General features: G+C 39.9%; 1 protein-coding gene across 1 annotated transcript in view; it reads left to right on the top strand.

Moving 5' to 3' along the window:
* GGA2 (golgi associated, gamma adaptin ear containing, ARF binding protein 2) overlaps positions 1–25,266 on the top strand; it is a 49,022-nt gene extending 23,756 nt beyond the window's left edge. The window contains exons 7-20 of the mRNA XM_044678238.1: positions 1,729–1,827; positions 3,034–3,157; positions 3,641–3,744; positions 4,730–4,810; positions 6,279–6,416; positions 9,607–9,688; positions 11,210–11,350; positions 12,030–12,161; positions 12,644–12,699; positions 13,461–13,633; positions 16,691–16,854; positions 18,454–18,623; positions 23,026–23,136; positions 24,066–25,266. Coding sequence (XP_044534173.1) covers positions 1,729–1,827; positions 3,034–3,157; positions 3,641–3,744; positions 4,730–4,810; positions 6,279–6,416; positions 9,607–9,688; positions 11,210–11,350; positions 12,030–12,161; positions 12,644–12,699; positions 13,461–13,633; positions 16,691–16,854; positions 18,454–18,623; positions 23,026–23,136; positions 24,066–24,176 — 1,686 coding nt within the window. The 3' untranslated portion in view covers positions 24,177–25,266. The remainder of the gene's footprint in view (positions 1–1,728; positions 1,828–3,033; positions 3,158–3,640; positions 3,745–4,729; positions 4,811–6,278; positions 6,417–9,606; positions 9,689–11,209; positions 11,351–12,029; positions 12,162–12,643; positions 12,700–13,460; positions 13,634–16,690; positions 16,855–18,453; positions 18,624–23,025; positions 23,137–24,065) is intronic.
* The last annotated feature ends 1,945 nt before the right edge of the window (positions 25,267–27,211 follow it).

Genomic DNA, 27,211 nt, shown 5'->3' with positions numbered 1-27,211 from the left:
AATCCAGGGGCCATTTGGACTCCTCACTCTCACCCTTTCCCCATATCCATTTATCAGTTGCCAAGTCCTATCATTCCTACCTTTGTAATATTTCTTCTGTATGCCCCCTTCTCTCCTCTCATGCTGCTACCAATTTGGTGCTGGTCCTCATCTCCTCACTCCTAGACTATTGCAGTAGCCTGCTGGTGTCTGCCTTGAGCCTCTCACTTCTCTGCTTCATCCTTCACTGAGCTGTCAAACTGATCTTCCTAATGGTAAGTCCAATCATGTCACACACACCACACACACACACACACACACACACACACACACACACACACACACACACAAAACCCACTTGACAGTCAAGTCCAATCAAATATAAAGTCCTCTTTTTGGCTCCATAGCTCGGTGCCTCCCCACCTTTCCAGGCTTCTTCCAGGCCTCTCCATGTACTCTATTATCTTGTGACACTGGCTTCTTTGCTATTCTTTGCACAAGATGCTTCATTTTCCAACTCCAGACATTTTCTTTTGGCTATTGTCCTTGCCTAGAACTCTCTCCCTCATCATCTCTGCCTCTTGGCTTTCCTGGCTTCCTTCATGTCCCAGTTAAAGTCTCATCTTTTACAAGAAGCCTTTCCTGATGCCACTTAATGCCAATGCCTTCCCCCTGCTGATTGTCTCCAGTTTATCCTTGGCATAGCTGCTCAGTTGTTTTAGTCAGGTCTTACTCATTGTGATGCCATTTGGAGTTTCCTTGGCAAAAAGAAGAGGGGAAGGATTGATACTTTGGGGTCTCGTAAAAGACAGTTAAAAGCTTTAAGTTTTCAGAAAAAATGTTAGTCCCGTCTTCCAGAGGAAATGACAGAAATTGTTTTCACAGTGATCAGTTGTCTTCCTTGTTTTGAAAGGTCCAAGCTCTACTGAATTCCACGAACAAAACAGCCATTTCTGCTCTGATCTTCTCTCCCTGAAGTGCTGCCATGGAAACTGAATTTTTTTTGTTCAGTTTAAAAAGTTATACTTCTGTAGGATTGCCCCAGAACCAACTAACTACAAACATTGAGGCTTTAATAAGATGACACAAAACTTTAGCCATCATAGTGATACCAGTAGGTATCGTAAATATATAAAACATCATCTGGGAAATGGCATTAATTTTTAAATTTTACAAATGGGGCAACTGGGTGCTTCAATGGGTAAAGATCCAGGCCTAGAAATGGAAGGCCCTGGGTTCAAGTGTCTCCTCAGATACTTCCTAGCTGTGTGACCCTGGGCAAGTCACTTAACCCCCATTGCCTAGCCTTTACTACTCTTCTGCCTTGGAACCAATACTTAGTATTGATTCTAATACAGAAGGTAAAGGTTTAAAAAAACGACACAATTTCCAGTGACCTGAAAGTTGAGCCCCAGAGGTATTGTTGGATTTTAGGTATGACCTAGGCAGAGACTAGGTGGGGAGCTGAGATGAGGGTTGGGTTGCTTTGGTCTTGTTCGTTTCTTTTAATGGAGCTTAAGGTCAATAGAGTTTCTGGGAAGTTCTTGTGCCAGAGAAACAACCAATTCTCCCCCTGGGCTTCTCTAGCTGTTTCTCATGGGGCTTCCTGAAGGAGGGATATCTGAACTAGTTGGCAGACAGACTTGTCCTGTCTGCATCTGTCCCATTCCTGGACTGGGCCCCTGGGTGGGAGCCCAGTAGACATAGTTCAACTCCTTCTTGTGCTAAAAGCCAATTGGGCCTTTCTAGGTGCTGGAGGTATGCATGAACTATTGTGGAGAAAAATTCCATAGTGAGGTGGCCAAGTTCCGCTTCCTGAATGAGCTGATCAAAGTGCTTTCTCCAAAGGTGAGTACTTTCCAGGGACAACTCACCTGTTTGCTTTCCTGAATGGGATGCTCTGGATTATGTTCCCTTCCTTGAAGAAAAAGGCTGAGGCTAGAGGATAAATCCCAACACCTGGCTTGTAGTGATTTGTATGTAGAAATGCTTTGAAGAGAGCATAAGGCACTCTACCAGCAAGAGGTGCTATTAAAGCAATAGAATGACCCAGGGCAATTCTGAGGGACTTATAAAAAAGAATGCCAACTGCCTCCAGAGAAAGAACTGTTGCAGTAGGAATGCAGATGATAACATATGATTTATCATTTGCTTATTTGGGTATGTGATTTGGGGTTTCAGTTTTATAAGATTATTCACTTATAAAAATGAATAATATAGAAATATGTTTTGTGTGATAATACATGTATAACCCAGATTGAATTGCTTGTCAGCTCCAGGACAGGGGAGGGAAGAAGGGAAGGAGACAAATGAATCAAATAACTTTGGAAAACTTATGTGTAAATTTGTTATTAAAATAAAATAAAGATAAAACATAAAAAAATTTTAAGGTGCTGTTATTACATAGAGAATGAACAAGTAGCCGATGCCTGTTTGCTTCATTTCATACCATATAGCCTCTCTTATATGAAAGATCTACTTCAACAAGGTATTGTGTCATGGAGGTGAACACTGAGTTTTTAAAGTCTGTGTTAGTGGAATATAAATTCTAGCAGGTCCTACAAAAATGTAAAAGCTCCAAGTAGCTTGGGTGATGTCATTATGCATATTACCAGAGGTTCAACTTAACTAAATTCAAGGAGAACATCACCAAAGGGTAGGTGATGATTTCTGGTAGTGAGGTGTGATATAATTATTGCTCTGAGTGACATTTTCCTCATAGGGACACTTACTAGAAGGAAAGGGGTTCTTTAGTTTGGATGGATAGATGCTGTGTTTGGGGTGACTGATGTGGATTTCTGTTTTAGTTTAAGCTTGTAAATCATCTTCCTACCTAGTCTGTTTTCCATACATTGAAATCTACTTTCTACCTTTTAGTACTGGATTTAGGAGCCAAGAGACTTGGAAGATAAGGGGAGAAATATTTCTGGGGTTCCCAGGGGTCAGACCTTGCAATACTTAAATTCTTTTGGTTTTAGTTTACCAAAGGTTTTGGACTAGGCTGTCTCATCTCTCATCAGTCTAAAATCTCATCTTTCCACTTTTTGCTTTCAGTATCTTGGATGCTGGACCACAGAGAAAGTCAAATCAAGAATTATTGAAATAATGTTCAGTTGGACAGTTTGGTTTCCCAAGGACATCAAAATAAGAGATGCTTATCAGATGCTGAAGAAACAAGGTCTTGCTTATGTTGTATTGTGTCCCCATTTGTTTTGAGTTTAGGTTAGGAGCTTGACTTTTCCCTCTTCCTGACATGGGTTTGGGGAGATTAGTCAGGAACAATTTCATGATTATTAGATCTCCTGATGTGTTTCTTTCTAAGATGTAGCTTTGGGTATATATAATCCAAAGCTACCTGGGCTTAGGGTTAGGCCTCAACCTGACTACTCAGTCACCTTACTTAGTGTATCTCTAAAGAGTCACTGACTCTTCTGAAGCACCCAGACCCTGCTTTTTCATGCTGATCCTTAGGATTTCCCTCAAAGAAGTCCAGAACTTCTTATCTGTCCCCCACAGGACACTAGGGAGAAGGAATTATAGATCCTTTGCAGAAGGAACTCTCTCTCCCTTGTAAGCTTCTTGGATTCAGTCTGAGGTCACCAAGACTCCCATGAGGGCTGGGCAGAGGCAGCATTTGAAATCTAGGTGTTGCATGTTTCAGGAATCATTAAGCAAGACCCCAAATTACCAGTGGACAAAATCTTACCCCCACCTTCTCCCAGGCCCAAGAGCTCCATTTTTGATGCTGATGAAGAAAAATCAAAGGTAAATAATATGCCCTTTTCCTCTATCTACCCTTGCACCAGAGGGTTAAGCTCTCCTCCCCATGGTCCAAATAACAAGCAACATACATGGAGGTTTTCTCATAGGTTGTCTATGGGTTATAGCTTTAGGCCCCTGTGTCCTTCTGGAAGATCTTAAAGTGTTTTAATTCAGTGATTTCAGTTGAGCCCATGTGACATCCTGCAAGAGATAGAAAGGGGACTGGTTTCTTGAGATAATGTAGTGATTTGGAAAGAGCTTTGGGTAAGGGAAGATTGAGTAGAGAGCTCTGTGTATGTCTGTGTATAGTTATATCCAGCTTGGAGGATGGACTGATTACATATATTTTAAACATTTCTACCTGGATCAACTCCTACCTTATCCAAAGTCTCCCAAAGTTACCCTTTTATCAAGCCAGCATTTGGTGGGGGAAGGATAACCAAATTTCAGGGGCTTCCAGAGGTCAGGCCAAGGGTCCTATTTCACTGAACCCTAGAGACAACTGACCTTCATAAGTCATGCTTAGCTAAGACTTCACCCTGGGGGATGCACAGCCTATTAATACTCCTAGGACTCCCCTGGTGGAAAAATAAGGATAAATGATGCAGTGGTTTGTTTCTTGGATCTCCTTAGGAGCCTGACTGTCAGGCAATATTATTGTCATATTTGTCAAGCTTCAGGGCAACCTCGATCTCATATGCAGAATTATGTAGCTGGGTATTGTTTCTCTCTTCCTTTTCCACTTTTCTGGAAGTCATTCTTCCTCCTGGCCTTGAAGCATCAGGACCCATAATGATGGTAGGCCATAGCAGTTGTAGGATGATGAGCAGTACGCTCTAATGTGCCATGAGCTTGTCAACCAGGCCCTGGTTTTCTCTGGTGTCCCAGAGGATAACCACTGACATTGGGTTAGAGTAGGAAGGGAAAAAGATGGGAGAGGAGAACAATTATGGCCTCATGCCATCGTCCAATGGAATCTCTTCCCCAGCTCCTGACAAAGCTACTGAAAAGTAACCACCCTGAAGATTTACAAGCAGCCAACAGACTGATCAAGACCCTCATCAAGGAGGTAGGCAGCAATGGGTTTCTCACTTCTTTTGGTAGGAAAAGGGGCTGGGAATGGGAACCAATTTCTGGAGTCCAAAACTTGGAGTTTTGATAGTGCTTTGGTGCCTTGGTATTTAGAGACATCCTTGGTGTGTTATGATAAACATATGCTGGGTTCTCTTACTTCCTCTCCCTCTGAACCTTGGGTAGAAGATGATGGAGGGCACAGGAATGATGGCTGTGTGTATATAGGGGTGTGGATGGACAGATGACTGGAAAGAATGGACATGGACTCTATTCCTTACCCCAATTTCCAGCCCTATCTCTTCACTGATATCCCTGACCAGTGTGCATTTTGCTACAGATCCAATATGAGGGTTTGGGTTAGAATCAAAGTAACCCTAGAAAAAGGGGTGAGATTGGCCTGAGAAAGGTGGGAGTCAAGTTGGGTGTCTCTTATCTAAGCATCCCCAACTCTCTGAAGTAGCAACAGGACATCAGTGCTGAGGAAAAGGAATAAATAACCTAATGTGGAGGGTACTAAGAATGTTTCTAGTGCATATTTTTTCCCATGGAAGTCAAAACTACATTGTGTTCCACAGTCATGGGTAGAACAATATCCAGATCACTGCCTTTTAGAAGAAGCTGGGCTTGTTGAAAGAAAGTTAATAAATGTGTCCATTTGGGAGACAGGTTCAAGGCCCAAGATGCTGAGCCTAACCTGGAAAAGTAATGTGGAAAGACCATAAAACTTTATTAGTCAGGGAGTCTTGGCCATGCCACTTATTAGACATCTGATATTTGGTAGATCACTAACTTCTCTGAGACTCAGTTTCCTCATATATAAAGTGGTGATATTGGGTAGGGTAGAAGTTAATCCAACCCAGCCATGCTCTTATTGTTTCACCAAGTTTTGAAGATAAAAAGAGATAATGTGTCTGATGAGTTCCATACAATTCAGCTATTATTATTAACCATCTTTCACAAGTTTTCTGGGTACTTTGATTTTTTTCCCCCATTCTATGCACATTTTTTTGTAGCAACATTTTTAGTTTTTTTGGGAGGTGGGAGTGGGGAAGGAGACCAGGTCTTATTATCTTGCGCAGGCTGAGAAGTCCAGTGGCCACTCCTGGGCCAGACCTCCCCCCCACTACTGATTGGGATGGAATCTTTGATCTGCTCTATTTCTGATGTAGGTTGGTTTACCCTTCCTTAGGCAGCATGGTGGTCCTTGTACCTATGCTTAATGTGGATATTTGATTGACTTTAGCCCAAGTAGTGGGGATTATAGTCTCTTGCCCCAACTCCTGACCACCATGGTTAGTTCTTAACCTGCTGTAACTTGGAGTGTTCTGCTCCATACCTAGAGTAGCAACTTTTAGGTTCCTTATTGCCCAGGAATTTGTCTCAACCTATATCCCTGTCCTAGGGTAAAGAAAGCTTAGGGTTTTTGTTCACTCACCTCCTTTCTTCTTCAATTCCTTTGGAAGGAACAAGAGAAATCTGAGAAAGTGTCCAAGAGACTCAGCACCATACAGGAAGTCCACAGCAGTGTAAAACTGATGAAGGAGATGTTGAACAACCATCAGGGCCCAAATCTGGAGCAGCTGGACCTGAAGACCCTACAGGTAGCCCTAGGTCTGGGTAACCCCAGAAACTAGGGCTATTGAGAAAGTTGAGCGTTTGGATTTACTGAAGACCCCAAATAAGGGCCTTGTTTAGCATCAAAGTAATTTGTATAACCTGTTTCTAGAAAGAGAGGGAATTGGCCCTCTGGGCACTAGATGAGAGCCAAGGTGTTGAGGTTTTTTGTTTTTAAGGCTAGTAATTCTTGACATACATGCAGAAATGATTAGGAATCTCCTGTCAAGGGGCAGCTAGGTCTGGCTGAGTAGATGGAGCACTAGGCCTGGGGTTGGGAAGATCTGGGTTCAAATTTGACCTTGGATACTTTCTAGTATATACCATACAACTTAATCCCATTTGTCTAACCCTTTTCCTTCTGTCTTAAAGTTGTTTCTAAGATAAAAAGTAAGGGTTTAAGAAAAAAGTCTCTTGTTTAGAATAATTTCTAAACATAAAATTTACACAGCTAACCTCGTTTCCCTTGTTTTTTTTTAACACAGCTTCCTAGTTTCTGGACTTAAATAAGGGAGGAGAGATGTTCTTAACATGTGTATAGGGAAGCCCTTAGCTTGTATTCTAGTGAAGAAAGTGTGATGGCGTTTTCCTTCTCCCTTTCTTCTCATTAAAGGGCTATGTGTGTATGTATATATGCGAGAGAGGAGAGAGAGAACGATGGGAGAGTGGGTAGAGAGGGAGGAAGGAAAATATGTTTTGGTATTTGCTTTTGCCCTTTTCATTATCGCATAAAGCCATCATCCCAAAGCAAACCCAGCATTGAGTTATTGCTTGTCCTCCCCCATTTGGAACCAAAGCTGCACCGTAAATACCGTGAACTGACGTAGCTAAAAGGCTAGGGTTTATCTCTGTAGGTTGGGAACCATTGCAATCCATTATTCTCATTGCCATGTCATGCCCTTTAGGAAGATTGGGGCACTTCTTTCTCAGGCTTGGCTTTGGAAGATGTGGCTACCACATTTACCAAGTTCCCCTAAAGGATGAATCTTTCCATGGGATACCATGTTCTTTAAAATTAATCCTGTATTATCTGTTGTCAAAAGCTTGGGGAGGGCAACTGTTAGGACTAATTTGGTTTTCTTTTGGAATGTACTTCTTTTGTTCTGGAAGTAGGGTAGTTCCAGGCTATTATATTAGACTCATAGAATGTTAGAATTGGGAGAAACTTTAAAGGACATTTAGTTCCAAACCCTCATTTTATAGCTGAGAAAACTGGAGTCCAGAAAGGCTGACACATTATATACATATAATTTTTTTTTTTAAATCCTTACCTTCTGTCTCGGAAGCAATATGTGTTATGGTTTTAAGGCAGAAGAGCAGTAAGGCCTAGGTAGTTGGGAGTTAAGTGACTTACTTGCCCTAGGGTCACATTATGGGAAATTTCTCGGGCCAGATTTGAACCCAGGTTCTCCTCTCTCCAGTTTTGGCTCACAATCCCCTGAGCTACCTAGCTGCTTCTGACACCTTATAATTTCATTCAGCAACTGTGTGAGAGCATGGTGCTTAATCTTCCTGAGTTTTAGTCAAGCACTCTCCACTGCACTAAATTCTTCACTCATGTCTCCTGGTTCCTTGAAATTCAGCCTGGAGGGGGCAGCTGGGTAGCTCAGTGGATTGAGAGTCAGGCCTAGAGATGGGAGATCTTAGGTTCAAATCCAGCCTCAGACACTTCCCAGCTGTGTGACCCTGGGCAAGTTACTTGATCTCCATTGCCCACCCTTACCACTCTTCCACGTAGGAGCCAATTCACAGAAGTTAAAGGTTTAAAAAAAAAAAAGAAGAAGAAATTCAGTCTGGAATATTGTGATAGATTCCTAATTGGTTTACCTGCTTCACATATTTCCCCGCTTTAGTCCATCTTCCACTTAGCTGCCAAAAAGTGCACAGGTCTGCATTCATAAACTCCAGGAGTTTCTTATTACCTCTAGGATAATAGCTCCTTTATTTAACATTTAAAAGCCATCATAACTTACTTCCAAACTGCTTTTGAGCCTTATTATACTTTACTTCCCTTTATTAACTCTTTTTAAAAAAACCTTTACCTTAGTATCAATTCTAAGACAGAAAAGCGGCAAGGGCTAGTAAATTGGTATTAAATGACTTGCCCAGAGTCACAGAGCTTGGAAGTATCTAAGGCCAAATTTGAACTCGGGTCCTTCTGACTCCATCCTGGTGTTCTATCCATTGTGCTATCTAGCTTGCCCCTACTTTACAAACTCTTTAGTCCAGCCAAACAAACTTTTTTGCTATTCCTCACAAGCAACATTCTATTTCCAATCTTCATACCTTTGAATAAGGCTGTACCCCTAACCTGGAAAGTGCTCCCTCTTCTTAGATGGATTCAGCATCTTTTATAATGAAACTCTTTTTTTCCAAAGAACAAGTAGAAAGAGGAAAAATATTTGGCAAAACCAGTCAGGACATCTGAAATATTTGATGTTATATCTCAGAGGTATCAAACCAGTCTCACTCACTAGTGTGGCCTGAACCAGATTATAATGCACCTAGGAAATGTCTAACAAAATAAATAAAAATACAACATAGATTATGTTAGTTTGTGGATTTCTGAGTTATGTGGCCCCCAAGAAATCCATTTTTGTGTGAATTTGACATCACTCTTATATACAATGTTCTACATTCATGGACCTCATACTCTAGAGTAATCTTATCTCCTTGGGGCTAAACTTGTTGTTTTTATTTTCACATTTAGTTTCAATTGGTTTGTGGTTAGTGAAGGAAATATGCAGAGTTTAGATGAGAAGCAATCTCTGCTTACAGTCTAGGGGATGAGACATAAAAACAGATAACTACATGGACAATATTATGTGATAAGTGCATTAGAGAGTTGCAAAACAAAATGCAGTGTGGGGTCCAATGGGCAAGCTAGTTTCTATTTGGGGATGTTGATTCTTCTAGAGCTGAGATGCTTATTCCTTCTCATTCTAGTAACTGCTTTTGTTTTCGAAATATACTGTTAGATGAGCCTAGGGGGTGAGAACTTGGGTGGATCAGTGGTGGGGAGTGATTATAGAAAAAAGAACCTTTTCCATCTCTTTGTGGCTTGAATTGTCAGCTCTAAGCTCTAGGCTATCACTAATCACTGGAAGAGGCACCTGCTGAGAGATGGGATACTGTCTGCAGAAAGTTCTCTAATGTTTGATCTGTTTGTCATCCCAGGGCCTGTATGAGAAATGTGAAAAACTGAGGCCCACCCTGTTCCGGCTTGCCAGTGACACTGTGGATGATGACGTGGCCCTAGGTAATAGTTGTTTTTTTTTTTTTTTTTGGTTGGTTGTTTGTTTTTGTTTTTAATTGAAGTAGTGCCTTGAAGGGTTAGGAACATGACCATAGATGTGGCCCTGCTAGAGGGGTGAGAAAAATAGTGGCTCTGGTTCTATAGACTGGGCTTTGGGTACCTGGCTTGGATTACCCAAGGATTGATTAAGAAAAAAATTCGAAGGTCTTCCATCTTAGAATCAATATTATGTATTGGTTCCAAAGCAGAAGAGCAATAAGGGCCTGGCACTGGGGATTGAATGACTTGCCCAGGGTCACACATCTAGGGAGTGTCTGAGGCCAGATTTGAATTTAACACCTCCTGTCTCTAGGTCTGGCTCTTGATCCAGCAAGCCACCCAGCTTCCTCCCTTCCCCCTCCCCCCCCAGCTACCCTTTAAAAAAGTGGTGTGAAGTTTTAAGGTAGCACGTGGTCCGAAAGTTATAGGAAGATGAGGAGAAAAAGCCAGAGATTAGAGAGAGGAACAGAAAACCTGAAGAAAAACTGAAGGAACCAGCTGGACAAAGGAAAGCAAGAGATATTTGGTTTCATTTTAATGGGAAAAGCATCTTTTGGCCATCTCTGAATGAGGCTATGGCCTTTAGGATTGGCATTCAAGCTCCATGAGGAGCTTGATGAAGAGAAAGGTGTCTGTTTTGTGTGAGATGTTTTCAGTTCTCCCTGACACATTGAGCTGTCAACAGGTTTCTCCTATCAAGTTTCTAGCTTGTTTTCCATGCCTTCTACAAGATGCTTGACCTGGATTTCTGGCTGACTTTGATTAGTTATTAACCAAAGGGAAAATACTTATTGAGAAGGTCCTTTGAGTCATCTCCACACACACACACACACACACACACACACACACACACACACACACACACACACACACACACACACACACACACACACACACCCTTTTAAAAACATTTTAACTCTCTTACTCTCTTAGAATTGATACTAAATATTGTTTCTAAAGCAGAAGAACAGTAAGGGACAGGTAATTGGAGTTAAGTATCTTGTTCAGGATCAACCAGCTGAGAAGTATCTGAGGCCAGAGTTGAACCCAGGTCTTCCTGACTCCCGCTCTGGCTCTCTTAACCCCTGAGCCCCTCTGCTGTCCTTCCTGTTGGTCATTCTTTAGTCTGAGCCACAAGTTCTTTTTTTTGAGAGCTCAAAGTCAGGGAATAGACTTTGGGCCTGAGACAAAATTGAAAAGATTAGTGTTGTCAGCCGGCTCATGGTGAAAACAAGTAGAGGAGGTACAATTCTGGGCATCTGGGCTGCGCTGCTGCGGCAGGAGGGCTCAACATTTAAGCAGGGATTAGAGGAGCCTAATGGAACCAGGTAAAGGTAAAGCACTGCCCTTTCTGGTTGAGGGGCAGAGCTGCAGCTAGGTTGTGTTGGACAGAGTTTTGCGGGGTCAGTGGAGCTTATAGATGAATTAGCCTGGGATTGGGGACTGTTTTTAACCCAAGTGACTTTTTTTCAATTATTTTTGCAGCGGAGATTCTCCAGGCCAATGACAGGCTCTCTCAAGGTGTTCTCCTATATAAGCAGGTGGTGGAGGGCCAAGGTAGTTGTGGGAACATGGTGGCCAGCACAGTCACCAGCAGCACCCACGGAGACCTGCCTGCCTCCCAAGGTAACTGGAGAGCAACATGCCTCCCACATACTTTCCATTTTGTAGGATTTCCATATTATTTAAGGAAAACTCTCATGAGTCATCCAAAAGGTACAACTGTAGATCTGTTTATGGAACCTGTAGAGCAGGGGGCAGCTGGGTGGCTCAGTGGACTGAGAGATGGGAAGTCCTGGGTTCAAATGTGGCCTCAGAAATTTCCCAGCTGTGTAACCAGGGGCAAGTTTCTTAACCCCCATTGCCTAGCCCTTACTGCTTTCCTGCCTTGGAACCAATACACAGTATTGATTCTAAGATGGAAGGTGAGGGTTTAAAAAACCAAACCAAAAGAACTGGTGTAATCATGTAAAATATATTTCCATATTAATCGTATTGTGAAAAAAAAATAGACACTTCTCACCTCCCAAGAGAAACTTGGAAAAAACTAAAGAAAGTGAAAAACATATGCTTTGATCTGTGTTCCCATTCTTTATCAGTTCATTCTCTAAAGGTAGATAGTGTTTCTCATCCTGAATCCTTTGGAATTGTCTTGGATTCTTCTGAGAAGAGCTAATTGGTTGATAATAGCTAAAAAGTTGATCGTTATATGGTGTTGTTCCTGTCTGGTTCTGCTCACTTCACTTTATGGCTGTGTTTTGAGGGTGGTCCTCTCCTCTCAGGAGCTAACTTTTCCCTTCTCTAGCCTTGCAGGCTAAGGCTGGCAGCGTCAAAAGCTACTCCCTGATTGACTTTTCTGACCTGGACTCTGAATCTGGTCCCCAGCAGGGTGAGCCCACATCGTTGAGTCTTCTGGATGAACAACTGGCTACTTTAGGTGGGTGAATGTTTTATGGAAGCCCACATGAATTAGGAAAAGTTATATAGATTTCCCTTTGGGAAAGAGTATTTAATTTCTGGTGGATACAAAAGGGTACGGACCTTTACTTGGAGTTTAGAAATAAATTTGAAAGAAATATAGGGGCAACTAGGAAGCCCAGTGGATAAAGTGCCAGGCCTGGAGTTGGGAGGACATGAGCTTAAATCTGGCCTCAGACACTTCTTAGCTATGTGTCTCTGGGCAAGTCACTTAACCCCAATTGTCTAGCCCTTACTGCTCTTCTGTCTCAGAATTGATAATAAGACAGAAGGTAAAAGTTTAAAAAAAAAAAAGAAAGAGCTGTACTTTGCCATTTGTGGAAGGGGAAGGAGTGGTGAGGATATTGGATGCCTCACCACTCCAGAGGATGGTAGGGATGGAAGTATTCTCTGATTTAATATTAACTGTTTTATGCCATACTCTGTGCTTGTTACCTGCAGGGCTCAGTGATGCCCCAGTCACATGCAAGACGTCCTCAGACTTCGATGCTCTTCAGGTAAGGAAGCCTATCCCTGGGGCCATGGAGAGACAATTGGTATTTGAAAACTTCACAGGAACATCAGCTCTGGATCAGCTCTCTGGTAGAGAGTTGTAACATGGAAATGAATTTAAGTTCTAGACCTAAATCTTCCCAGATCATATTGCTCCACTAGAATTCTGGGGGAATGGGTCTTATTCCTGCCCTTCTCTGATTTCTACCTTCAAGAATTACTGTAGGGGCTCAGTGGATTGAGAGCCAGACCTAGAGACGGGAGGTCCTAGGCTCAAATCTGGCCTCAGACACTTCCCAGCTGTGTGACCCTGGGCAAGTCACTTGACCCTCATTGCCTACCCTTACCACTCTTCTGCCTTGGAGCCAATACACAGTATTGACTCTAAGACGGAAGGTAAGGGTTTAAAAAAAAAAAAAAAAGAAAGAATTACTGTATTTCACTCATCATTCCTGGCTGCTTCAGTAGGCATGAATCCCAGTTGCTGATGACTGATTTCTGACTTAGAGTTTTGTGTGTTTTTTTTTTTTTTCCTTTTTCCCGGCAGTTGGTGGCATGGGATAAGGGCTCAGATTTTGGAAGCTCAGAGCTGTAATTGCTTTACTGAAATACAAGGGCAGCTGCCTGTTGTCTTTTTGGCTGAGTGGAGCTAATGATCAGTCTCTCCTCAGACATCCCTACCCTTTTGTTCTTTGGCATACATACTCCTCACCTTGGTTTTGGGGAAATGCTTGTTTTCTTACTCTAGCTGGTTTTGATCTGATAGGTTGCCACAGAGAATGGTTGCCAGGAAGAGGGGAACTTCTTCAGTACAACGGCCCAGAAGCACTTGCCTGGCAGGACTGCTCAGACAAATGGAACCCAAGGAAGCTCTCAGGAAAAGTTGTTGGGCTTGTCTGCTCCCCAGACTTCTTTTATCCCTGACCTATCAAGCACATTGTGAGTATACTGGGGCATGAATTGTGGCATATAGGAAGTCTGTAGTTGTTTCTTGGAAGAATAAATTCTTGCAGTTCATTCTGCAAGGTTGCATGGGCTGGGGTGGAGGCTAGGGGCAGGGGAACCAATAGACTTTCAGGAGCAAACTAAGACCCCTAGTTCTGGAAAAATCTTTGCATGGACAGCTTATCCTGAACATGTTGCTTCTTGCCTCATCCCATATATGAAAGCTGCCTTTCTACAGTCTCCCTCCAATCTCTGTCTTTTACCCCTAACAACCATCTGTAAAAATGTGGTTTTTATGAGCTTTTTTTATGAACCTACTGAGAAGAGGCAGGCTCAAAATACAGATTGGGTAAGAAAGAGGAGAAGGAGGGAAAATGGTTTTCCCTGAGTGAGTCTTGTGGGAGAATTATAGATGTCTTACTGTGAGGTCATCATTATTTGTATTCAGAGGGCCTAGGTTTACTAGAGTTGACTTCTTGAATATTTCTTCATTTCTTCTTCTACAGAATATGCCAATGTCTTTATTTCAAAGCAAGGAGTCAAAAACCATTTTTGTAAATCAGTAAAGTAATAGATAATCTATGGAGCAAGACTGATGGCCTCAACTACACAAAATGGAATTTAGTAAGAATAAATGTAAAGGGGCAACTAGTGGCTCAGTGGAAAGAAAGCTAGGTTCAAATTTGACCTCAGACATATCCTAGCTGTGTGACCCTGGACAAAGTCACTTAATACCTAGCCTAGCCATTACCACTCTTCTGCCTTGGAATTGATACTTTGAATCAATTTGAAGACAGAGGGTAAGGGTTTAAGGTGAAAAAAAAAAGAATAAATGTAAAATACTTCGTTCAGGTTATAATCAACTGCAAATATGCAAGAGGCATAGTTTAACAGCATTCTGGAAAGTGCTGAGGTGTTTTAGTTCATTGCAAGTTCAGTATGAGCCATCAGTTTAACATGGCTAGCAAAAAAGTTAATTTGATCTTAGAATGTGTTAATTGAAGTCTAGTGTTTAGAACCAGGGAGGTAACTGTCCTATTCTGCCCTTCTCTTGTGATACTGTGTATAGAATATTGTGTTAAATGTTTAAAGATGGTCAGTGACAATTGGGACAATTTGTGAGACAGCTAGTATTGTGAGAGGACTCAAAATCATGACATAAGTGGAATGGTTGAAAAAAGTAGCCTGAACAAGAATAGAAAGAAGGTGAAATATTTGAAGGACTGCTTTTTGGAAAAAAGGCATTAGAGAGGTGATTGGTACAGGTTACATACGGTAGATTTTGGTTTCTTAATTATCAAATACAATAATGACAGTTTTTATTTTCACATTGTATAGATTTCCCTTCTCTCTCTCTCTCTCTCTCTCTCTCTCTCTCTCTCTCTCTCTCTCTCTCCTCTTTTATCCTTCCCTGAAAACCATCCCTTTTAATAAAGAATTTTCTTTTTAAGTGAAAGAGGAAGAAAAAAAAGTGAAGCTGATCAATTCACTGAAAAAAATCTGAGATTTAGGTTTTAGCCTCTGCAAAGAAGCAGATTGACTTTTTTCATTGATTTCTTATTTGGGGCCAATTTTGCAACATTATTTTGTGGTTATTGTTTTTCCATTTACATTATTGTGGCCAGACTATTGTTTTCTTGGTCCTGGCTAATTTGATGACACCCCCCCCCCCCCCAATTTATTATTATTAAATCTGAGTATACACCAACTAAAATGAACACTTCTGTATGCTTTAAGTGTATAATAATAATTGCTAACATTTATATAGCACTTAATATCATGCCCTGTAATTGCTAAGTGTTTTATAATTATTTTCATTTGATCCATACAACAATCTTGGAAAGCAGGTGCTATTATTATCTGTATTTTACAGATGAGGAAACTGAGGCAAGCAGGAGTGAAAAGACTTGTCCAGTGTTACATAGCTAATACGTGTCTGAGGCTGAATATGAACTCAGGGTCTTCCTGGTTCCAAGCATGGTGTGCTATATATATATATATATATATATATATATATACCTTTCTGCCTTTTATTAAATTATATGGTAAAATAAGTTTACTATATAACTTTACCATCTGACTTAGTACCAAAGAAGAAAAGTATCAAGGGCTAGGTAATTAGTGTTAAGTGACTGCCCCAGGGTCACACAGCTAGGAAGTGTCTGACTCTAATCCGCATTCTGACTCTAGCAGTTCTTTCTTTGAAAGGTGGATAGCATTCTTTGTCATCAGTCCCTCAGAATTGCCCTGGATCTTTATATTGCTGATAGCAGTTAAATCTATCACAGTTGATCGTTCATTCCACAATATTGTTGTTACTGTGCACAGTGTTTTCCTGGTTCTGTTTATTTCACTCTGCATCAGTCTATGAAGGTCTTTCCAGTTCTTTCTGAAATCATCCCGTTTATCATTCCTTATAGCACAATAGTATTTCATCACCGTCATATACCACACTTTGTTTAGCCATTCCCCAGTTGGGGGACATCACTTTAATTTCCAGTTCTTTGCCACAACAAAAAGAACAGCATGAACTAACTAACTAACTAGTGTGAATAGGTCCTTTCCCGTTTTCAAACTAACTTTTATTCCTTGTGTGATTGTGTATATGGTTTTGTTTTCCCTTTTAGGATGTTAAGATCCTAAGGGGAGAGGCTCTATTCATTGTTCTTTGTATTCTCTTCCTGCACTCACCATAGTGCCTGGCACATAGTAGGTGCTTAATAAATCCTTCTGATTGATAATATTGATAACTTATATTTTTAAAGCACTTCAAGCCTTATAAAGCACTTCTTATAGATTATCTCTATAAGGGATGGTTTGATCTCCCCAAAAGTCCCATGAAGTCACAATGTAGTGAAACTTAGGGAACTCCTACTTTGCCTGTCCTTCTCAATTGACTTCTCTATTCCCCAATTCCCAAAGGAAGTATGAAAATTTTGTGTGTGTTGTGTGTGTGTGTGTGTGTGTGTGTGTGTGTGTGTGTGTGTGTTTTCTAGAGAGAAGAGAGCCTTTTCTTTCTAACCTTTTATTTTTAAAATTATTTTCCTCCAGGAATTTACTTCATCAGAAAACACTCTCAAAAGATTCACCAGTGGGTACCAATTCTTTTCCAGAACAGTCTTGGGAGATAAGAACAGGAGATACTCCTTCCCAACCAGCACTCCTGAATCAATCTCTAAGTCAACTTTTTGTTCCACTAGAATCAATTAAGCCCAGTAAGTATGATCTATTTCCTTAAACCAATCCTGTAAATAGACATTGAGACAGTTGAAATTTTATTGGGAATATGAACCAAAAAATATTGAGGCAGGGTGGAGGAGAAAGGAAGTAGCTGGGAAGATTTCATGAAGGAAATGGGGATTGAGCAGCACCTTGAAGAATGAGGTTTAGGAGGGGGAAACAGAAATTTCCAAGCAGGAACACAACATAAGTAAAGGGCAGAGGCAGGAGTGAGCATGGGCTATGATGAGACTGATATGAGAGTTCATCAAAGTGAGTGACAGGTGCAGAGGAAAGATTCATGAATATGAATCAAGGTGGAGTGGGGAGCCATTATGGTAAATCCCTACACATAATAATCTTACAAAGAATAGTTTGGTAGTAGTATGGATTGGAAAAAGGAGAAACTAGAGATAAAGAGGCCAGTCACAAGATTTTTGCAACAGTCCAATAATGAGATCATGGCAGTGGGAGTAGAAGGAAGGGGCTGAATCTGGGAAATCTTTTAGAGGCAGAATTTATGGGATTTGGTGATAGCTTGGATATATGAAAAAGAGTAAAAAGTGACTACAGAGTTTAGAACATAGGCAGAGAAGTTTGAGAGAATGGTAGTAGATGACTCACTGACAGATAGGGAAGTTGGAAAGGAAGTCTAGTTTGGAGGAGAAAAAAGTTTAGTATAAAATGTGATGAGGTGCCATTATTTGAAAATATCTTGCAGCCTTTTGCAGATGCAGAATTGGGGCACAGGTAAGATGCTATGACTATAAATACACATTTGAAAGTCATTCATAAAGTTCTTTTTTTTTTTAATCCCTTTGTGCCTTAGTAACAATTCTAAGACAGAATGGTAAAGGGTAGGCAATTAAGGTTAGGTGACTTGCCCAGGGTCACAAAACTAGGAAGTGGTCTGAGGCCAGATTTCATCCTGGGTCCTTCTAACTCCAGGCCTGGCTACTGAGCCACCTAGCTGCTCCCCATTCATATAATTCCTTATTATTATTTTTAACTCATACCTTTTGTCTTATAATCAATATTGTGTATTGGTTCTGAGGCAGAAGAGTGGTAATGACTAGGCAACTGGGGTAAAGTGATTTACCCAGGGTCACAAAACTACAAAGTATGATGTCTTATTTGAACACAGGACCTCCCCATCTCTAGGCCTAGCTCTCCATCCACTGAGTCACCCAACTGCTCCTTTATACAGTTATGAGAACTGAAGCCATTTGAGTAGATGAGATCTAAGTACTTGGTGGATACAAAGATTAAATATGATAATGCATTGCTTTGGCTATCACAGCCTCAGAAGGGAAATGACATAAATGTAGCTCTCCTCTTCCCCTAGCTTTAACTGTTTTCATTCTAAGATAAGTCTTCCTTCAGGGAAGAAGTACATTTTGATAGGCCTTTGCTCTGCTATTCTGTAGAGTGGAGAGTACTGGAAGTAGTTGGGGAGTGAGAGACATAGAAGAATGCTTTATCCTCTGGGGTAGGAAGCAGGCTTTGGGACGGGTCCTCTTGCACTCAGGTCATCACTTCCCTGTGAGGATGAAGGGTTAGAGGCTCATCTTCCTAATCCGGTCCCTCTCCACCAGGTGACCTGCCTCCCATCACCGTGTATGATCGAAATGGTTTCAAAGTCTTGCTCCATTTTTCCCAGGCTGGAGTCCCGGGTTTCCCCGAGGTACAGGTACTGTTGCTGTCTATGCTGAGCACAGCACCACAGCCTGTCTCGGACATTGTGTTTCAGGTGGCTGTGCCAAAGGTGAGTAGTTGGTAGAGATTTTTTTCTTGGAGGTTGTACTTCAACTCTTGAATCCCTTTTCTGAACCAGTAATAGAAATTTGGCAGGGCTTTAGCCAGGAAGAAATCTGCTTAGCATTAGAGACCCAATGAAAAGACTAGATATCTACGTTTCTCTCAGGGTTTCTTTTGGAGGGACTATAGCTCATGCTTTCAACTAGACGAGCTCTTTATTTGAAAAAAAAAATATTTGAAATACATTAACTTGCTTTTTTTATTTACTTATTTATTTTAAACCTTTACTTTCTTGGTAACAATTCTAAGACAGAAGGGCAAGGGCTAGGCATATGGGATTAAGTAACTTGCCCAGGGTCACATAGCCAGGACATCCCGAGGCCAGATTTGAATTAATTGGTATTTAGATTGTTTCATCAACTATATTTCCCATCCTTTCTCACTCCTTCCAGAGAGCCATCCCTTAGAATAATATAGAGAAAGGAATAAAAAATTCAGCAAAACTAACCATTATAATAAATCTGACTTCACCCATTTATGATCTACCTCTGCAAAGAATTGAAAGTGAAATATCTTGTTTCTTTTTGGGATCAAGCTTGTTCACATTAAAACCACAGAATCCACTTATTTATTTATTTGCTCGCCTGCTTGCTCAGTTTTATTTATTTATTTATTTGTTTGCTTGGAGGGTTTTCCCAGGGTTACATGATTCATGTTCTTTCCCTCTCCTTTTCTCTCCTGCCTCCCAGAGCTGACGAGAAGTTCCACTGAGTTATACATGTATCATTGTTCAAAACCTATTTACATATTATTAATATTTGCAATAGAGTGATCATTTAAAGCCAAAATCCCCAATCATGTACCCATCAAAATGTGTGATCATTCCTATGTTTTTCTTCTCCCACAGTTCTTTCACTGGATGTGGATAGCATTCTTTCTCATAAGTCCCTCAGAATTGTCCATTATATTTGATTGTGCCACAGTGTATCTGTTTCTGGGTATAATGTTCTGATTTTGCTCCTTCCACTCTACATTGTTCCTGGAGGTCTTTCTGGTTCACATGGAATTCCTCCAGTTCATCATTCCTTTCAGTACAATAGTATTCCATCACCAACAGATACCATAATTTGTTCAGCCATTCCCCAATTGATGGACATCCCCTTATTTTCCAGTTTTTTTTTTTGCCACCACAAAGATTGTGGCTATGAATATTTTTGTGCACATATTTTTCCTTATTATCTCTTTGGGGTACAAACCCAGAAGTGGTATGGCTAGATCAATGGGTATGTAGCATTTGTTTTCTGATTAGTTTGTTGTTCTTTCTACTTATCATTGTTGTTACTATGCATATTATTTTCCTGATTCTAGCTCTTCACTTTGTATGTATTCTAACTTTTCTGTTGTCATAATTTCTTAAGCCATAGTAATATTCCATTTCATTTATGTATGACATTTGTGTATGGGCATATACTTTGTTTCCAATTTATTTTTGCCACAAAAAATGTTAGTCTGAATATTTTGTCACATACAGAACCTTTCTCTTTGTCAGTTATTCCTTGAAGTATCTGCCTTGTCGTGAACTTTCTATGTCCAAAGGTAGGGGTATGTTATTCACTGTTTTTGCACATTTCCAAATTGCTGTCTAGAATGGATGAGATCTTAAATAATCTCATCTCAGAATATGAAATTGGGACCAGATGGATTTGTAAATCATATCAAATTTTAAAATAACAATATATGTACTTTCCAAGTTATTCTCAAAATTAAAAGTACTCTATCAAAGGCCATTTATGAGTCAAATATAGTCCTGATTCCTAAAATGGGGAATGAGAAAGCAAAGAGGGAAATACAGACTAAATTCACTGTGAATAAATAAAATTCTGTCCAGAATTACAGCAATGTATCCAAAAATCATTCATCATGATCTAATTTAATTTATTGCAGAAACACAAGAATGACACAATGTTAGGGAGACAAAATCATATTTTTAAAAATTCAAGACATTATAGATGGAGAAAAGGACTTTCAAATGCAATACTCATGTATGGTAGAATCTTATGAAGTATAAGTATAGTGGGATCTTTTTTTTTAAATGTGGTAAAAATATATCTATTTAAACACACAGCTGTCTAAAACCAAAAATAAGCAGAGCCCAAATTATCTCTATTTAGTGATGACATGATTTAAAAAAAAAAACAACAACCTCTTACCTTCCATCTTAGAATTTATGCTATGTATTGGCTCTAAGGCAGAAGAGCAATAAAACTGAGGCAATTGAGGTGAGGTAACTTGCCTAGGGTCACACAGGTAGGAACTGTTTTGAGGCCAGATTTGAATCTCAATCTACTGAGCCATCTAGCTGCTCTCAGACATGGAGGGGATATAGCAGAATTGGGACACTTATGCATTGCTGGTGGAGTTGTGAATTGATCCAACCATTCCGGAAGGCAATTTGGAATTATGCCTAAAGAGTAATAACCCTTTGATCCAGTAATATCACTTAGGTCTGTATCTCAAAGAGATCAAAAAAAGGTAGAAAGGACTTATTTATACAAAAATACTTATAGCTGCTCTTTTTGTGGTGGCAAAGAATTGGCAATTGAAAGGATGTCCATCAATTGGGGAATGAATGGTTGAACAAATTGTGGTATATGATGGTAATGGAATACTACTGTGCTGTAAGGAATGATAAACAGGATGATTTCAGAAAGAGCTAGAAAGACCTTCATGGACTGATACAGAGTGAAATAAGCAGAACCAGGAAAACATTGTACACAGAAACAGCAATGTTATGGAATGATCAACTGTGATAGACTTAACTGCTATCAGCAATGCAAAGATCCAGGACAGTTCTGAGGGACTGATGACAAAGAATGCTATCCACCTTTCAGAAAAAGAACTGCTAGAGTCAGAATGCAGATGAAAGCACATAGTTTTTCACTTGTTTATTTGGGTTTATGTTTTGGGGTTTGGATTTTCTATGATTATTCACTTATAAAAATGAATAATATGGAAATGTGTTTTACATTATAATGCATGTATAACCAAGATTGAATCACTTGCCAGCTCTGGGAGGGGGAAATAGAAGGGAGACAAGTTTGATCATATAACTTTGGAAAACTTTTGTGGAAATTTATGATTGGTAAAAAAAATTGGTAATTGGTTTAAAAAAGAAGAAGAAAAATACTTGGAATTGGGAGATAGATTATCTTACAGGAGTTGCTGCAAGGACACCATTATCACTAGATCACAGAATTATGTTGGGTTCTACTAGCATAAGAAGATTAGAAATGTTGGTGAGGGTCAAGTTATGAAGGGCTTTGAATGCCTGAGGTTTTTATATTTGATCCTATAGGTAATAGAGAAGAGTGGGTTTAGACCTATACTCTAGTAAGATACCTTTTGGCAAATAGTGGAGGATGGATTATAGTGGGGAGAAGCTTGAGGTAGAGAAACCAATTAGCAGTTATAATTGTAATAGTGTCTCGGTGTGAGATGTTGAAGTCTTATATCTTGGTGGAGACAGTGTCAGAGGAGAGAAGGGGTAAATCAGAGAGATACTACAAAAGTAGAATTGATAGCCTTTGATAACAAATTGGATTATAGAGGGATGAGAGAGCAAAGAGTTGAGGATGACTGTGCCAGGGATGTGCTGGCAAATGTTTAACACCTGCCTGCAGGACATACTTTTAAGTTTAATCTTCATTATTAACTTTTCTCCACTACTTTTTTTAGGTCTAGACAATTAACAAAAATCATTTGTTAATTTATATATTTTATATATTAATTATACAATATTATATGATATATAATAAATATTGCAGACAGTAATATAATAATTATATAATAAATTAAACATATTAATTTAACAAAATATTAGTATTTGCTGGAAATTTAACAGCTCCCTGGTTGTGAGCCTGGGTGACTAAGCAGATGGTGGTATCCTTAACAATAAAAGGAAGGGTTGTGGGGTAAGCTCATGAGTTCAGCTTCAGATATACTGAGTTTAAAACACCTACAGAACTTCCAGTTGGAGAAATGAGACTGGAGGTCAACCAAGAGGTTAGGTTTAGATAAATAGATCTGAGAATGATCTGCATGGAGATGGTAATTGAATCTATGGGAGCTGATGAGATCACAAAGAAATAAAGCAGTTACCAATGGCTAGCAAGCATAACTTGGATAAAGACTCTGCAAAGAGATAGAAAAGCAATGAGATAGGTAGGAGGAAAGCCAGGAAAGGCTCACATTCCCAAAACAAAGAAGATAATAGTCAACAGTGGCACTCTTGTGGAAAGATGGGCACACTAATTAATGCCTTGTTGGTACATGAGCTCTTTTAACACAGACCTGGAGAATGGATCTTTATCTAAGGTGGTGTGTCATTGTCACTTTTTTCCATCTGGCAGGCAATGAAAGTGAAACTGCAGCCAGCTTCCAGTTCTAAGCTTCCTGCATTTAGTCCACTGCTGCCACCCACTGTAATCTCTCAAGTTCTCCTGCTTGCAAATCCACACAAAGTACGTACTGGTACCTGTAAGGGTGGGTGCCAATGGGCTGTATCTCCAGGCTGAAGAAGAGTGGTTTGCAACCTTCTCTGGCTGTTGAGGCCTGATAGTAGTTCTGCTTGTCGTATATCATAAAGTCAACTTTCTTCATATCTCCATTTCTTCTTTGTATAGGGACATGGGAAGTGGAGGAAGGGGAAGGAAATAAGATATTTAAGCACCTGCTCTGTGCTAGGCACTGTGCTAAATGCTGTATGGATATTATCTCAGTTGATCCTCACAACAATCCAGTGACAGGTGCTTTTATGATTCTCATTTTACAATCCTGTAAATAGAGGTAGAGTTTAAGTGATGACCAGGGTCACAACTAGTAAGTGCCTGAAGGTTTTGAACTTAGATCTTTTGCCTCCAGGCCTAGTGCTCTGTCTACTTTGCCACTTATCCACCTCCACATGCTTGTTGATAGTTGTGAACTGGAGAAATCCAGCTCTTTTGCTGACAATGGAGCATTCTTGTTTTCCCCCTACATCTCTGGGAACCGTATAGGCATTTACTTATAGTATAGCTTGGAGTCACTTAAACTGTTGTAGGAGTTTCTGATGCTTTCTCTGTTGCTATTGAAATACTTAGGTTAATAGTGAGTTTTCTGTTGTCTTTATAATAAGAAAAAGCTAAGGCCAAGTATGTTGTGCCTCTTTGTCCTGAACTGCTTTTTTAAATCAAGAAATGAGTGCTATGGGGCAGGTGGCCCAGATTTTAGAGCTTCTTGTTTTAGAGACTGCCAAGAACACTCTAGATTTTGGGTTGTCGTAAGCCTTTTTTTTTGCTTTCTAATGGGTAAAATCTCCCCTTTAAAGGGACTGATCTTCTTGGACTCTTTAGGAGGTTTCAGGCCCACTAAGTATATTCTTTGGAACACTTTTTTATCTTTCTTTTCCCAGGATCTTGTCAGGCTAAGGTACAAGTTGACATTCACTCAAGGTGGGAAACCTTTCAGCGAAGTTGGAGAAGTGAGTGATTTTCCAGATCCAGCTCTCTGGAGTACAGTCTAACCCCAGGATGGACTCTCTTGGATCAAGCCATCAACTTCTCTTTGTTGATCATTTTTGCCCAGGATTGAACATTGTGATATTAAGTATATGGGAAGATATTGCTATTTGGATGGCATAAGAGCCATGTGGGAAATAGCATCTAGCATTACCTAGTCTGCAATCTTCATCTCTGATGTCTGCATGGTGATGGACTTCCCTGGTATCACTGGATTTTATAAGCCAAAGCTTACAGCAAATGCCCATGTTTCAGGGAATGATCTTTTATGAATGTTGCCTCATCAGGCTCACCTTTGTGCCTTGTCCTCCCTCAGCTGTGTTGGGGCTCTCAGGCTGCTCCATTCTCAGAAGCCTTGGTGACATTTGGTTGGTCCTGGGTGCCTCTTTGTGTAGGAGATCTTCCTGACATCTTTAAAGAGAATCTTTGTCTCCATTTTTATATAGACTGCTTACGATTGATTGAAGAAATGTTCCAAATGGAATGCTCATTGCACATGCCTCAGTAACTAGCTTCTACCCTTAGTGTCTTCCAACATTTTGCCTTATACTTGCCCATGATGGACTGTCTTCAGGTAAACGAGAAGAAGAAAGTAATCTCCAAGTCTCATTTAGGTCTTCAGAGTTTTTGCCTAGAACCTCTAGGTCCCTTTTCATCCTCAGTGAAAGCTTTTTTTCCACTTGCTTATTTGATTGTACTATTCTAGGCATTGTTCAACAAGTTAGATAAGACTTGGTTCTTATTTTTAGTGGTTTATTGACGTGGGAAGATATAAAAGGTACATAAAATTTGACTATGTAAAGCATTTGCATTGAATAAATAAAACAGGAAAAAATTATTTTGTGGTGGTGATATGAAGGGGAATGCATTTTTGGGGTATGTCTTCTAGAGAAAGTGAAGCAATCAAAGAAAGGAGATTTTAATAGCTATTGAATCAAGGAAGAGGGTCAACTGGGTAGACTAGAAGGAGGCAGTCAAGATGGAGAAGAAAGAAGTATAGTTTAGCTATCCCAATATAATCCCTCCAGATTTATGTAAAAGAACGCTACCCACATTCAGAGGAAGAACTACAGGAGTGGAAACACAGAAGAAAAAAACTGCTTGAACACATGGGTTGATGCGGACATGATTGGGGATGTAGACTCGAAACAACCACCCCAGTACAACTATAAATAATATGGGAATAGGTCTTGATAGATGATACATTAAGAAACCAGTGGAAATGCGTGTTGGCTATCGGGGAGGAGAGGGAGAGGTTTGTGGGGGAAGAGTAAGAACGTGAATTATGTAACCATGGAAAAATTTTAAAAAAGTAAAAAAAAAAATTTAAAATACAATACAATCCCTCCATAAAGATTTAGAAAATGAATCAGACAGTAATTGGGATGCTCAAGTAGAAATCTATACGAGGAGGAAGCCGGGAACAGGCTACACTTGAACCTCAGACTCATCTGCATTGGTTAGAGGCAGAAAGTACACACACACACACACACACACACACACACACACACAAAAGTTGGGTATAGAAATGTATTTCACTCAACAAATATGAAATGGAAAATAAGAGGGATTAATGGTAAGGAAAACTGACAAGGTTAGAGTTGACAAGACTAGAGGCTCTTCTAGAGCTATATATTTGGCCCAGCAGCAGATATTAAGGAAATTTGAGTGGAACAGAGGAAATGAAGGACTTGTCAGGGTAATCTGCTGAAGGGGTTTAATTACATTAGTAAAGCACTTCAACATTTGGTCCTTCAAACAATCCAGTGAGATAAAGATTAATGGTGACCAATTAAAATTCCCAGGTATCCCCATCTCTTTTTCCCCTCCTCAATTTGGAGAAGGCATCACTTGACAAAAAAAAATGTATATATAAACTATGTCTTTCATGTTTCTATTTATCGATTTCCCTGGAGGTAGACATTCATAAGTTATTCTTCAAACAGTTCCGTAGCAGAATATAATATTGCATTCACTAATATTTTACTTATCTTGTTTTTCACAATTTCATGTAGGTTTTTAAAGAATTATCTTATTTTTTTTAGTTTTACCTTTATTTTAATAACAAATTTACACATAAGTTTTCTAAAGTTATAGGATTCATGTTGCCTCCCTCTTCCCTCTCTACTCCTGGAGTGGACAAGCAATTCGGTCTGGGTTGTACATATATTATCATGCAAAACATTTCCATATTGTTCATTTTTGTAAGTGAATAATCTTAGAAAACCAAAACCCCAAAACATATACCCAAAAAAATAAGTGATAAATCATGTTTTCATCTGCATTTCTATTCCAACAGTTCTTTCTCTAGAGGTAGATAATTCTTTTTCATAAGTCCCTCAGAATTGTCCTGGATTGTTATATTGCTATTAGTAGCCAAGTCTATCACATTTTATCATTCTGGGGGCATCTGGGTAGCTCAGTGGATTGAGAGTCAGGCTAGAGATGGGAGGTCCTAGGTTCAATTCTAGCCTCAGACACTAACCAGCTGTGTGACCCTGGGCAAGTCACTTGACCCCCATTGCCTAGCCCTTACCATTCTTCTGCCTTGGAACCAATACACAGTATTGATTCCAAGATGGAAGGTGAGGGTTTAAATTCAAAACAAAACAAAACAAAAAACATTTGATCATTCTACAATATTTCAGTTACTGTGCAGAGTGTTCTCCTGATTCTGTTTATTTCACTCCATCAGTTCATGTAGGTCTTTCCAGCTCTTTCTGAGATCATTCTGTTTATTATTCTTTATAGCACAATAGTATTCCATCATCATATACCACAATTTGTTCAGCCATTCTGGAGACTTTAGGGGCATAGGTGTTGTTTTCAAAACTACTGATGTTAAGAAGCAGACTTGAAGAAAGTTAGATATGAGAAGGGAAGTACTGATTAAGATATGAGAATATGGGTTTTGATTTCTGAATCATGGCTTTAAATGTAGGCATAATAGAATGGACTACACCTTTTTAAGGAATTATGGCCTAAGGACTATAAAAGAATGCATACCTTTTGATCCAGCAATAACACTCCTAGGTCTATA

Source organism: Gracilinanus agilis, chromosome 1, assembly GCF_016433145.1.
Source record: "Gracilinanus agilis isolate LMUSP501 chromosome 1, AgileGrace, whole genome shotgun sequence".
NCBI classification, from domain to species: Eukaryota; Metazoa; Chordata; class Mammalia; order Didelphimorphia; family Didelphidae; genus Gracilinanus; species Gracilinanus agilis.
This window is presented reverse-complemented; position numbering and strand designations above follow the sequence as displayed.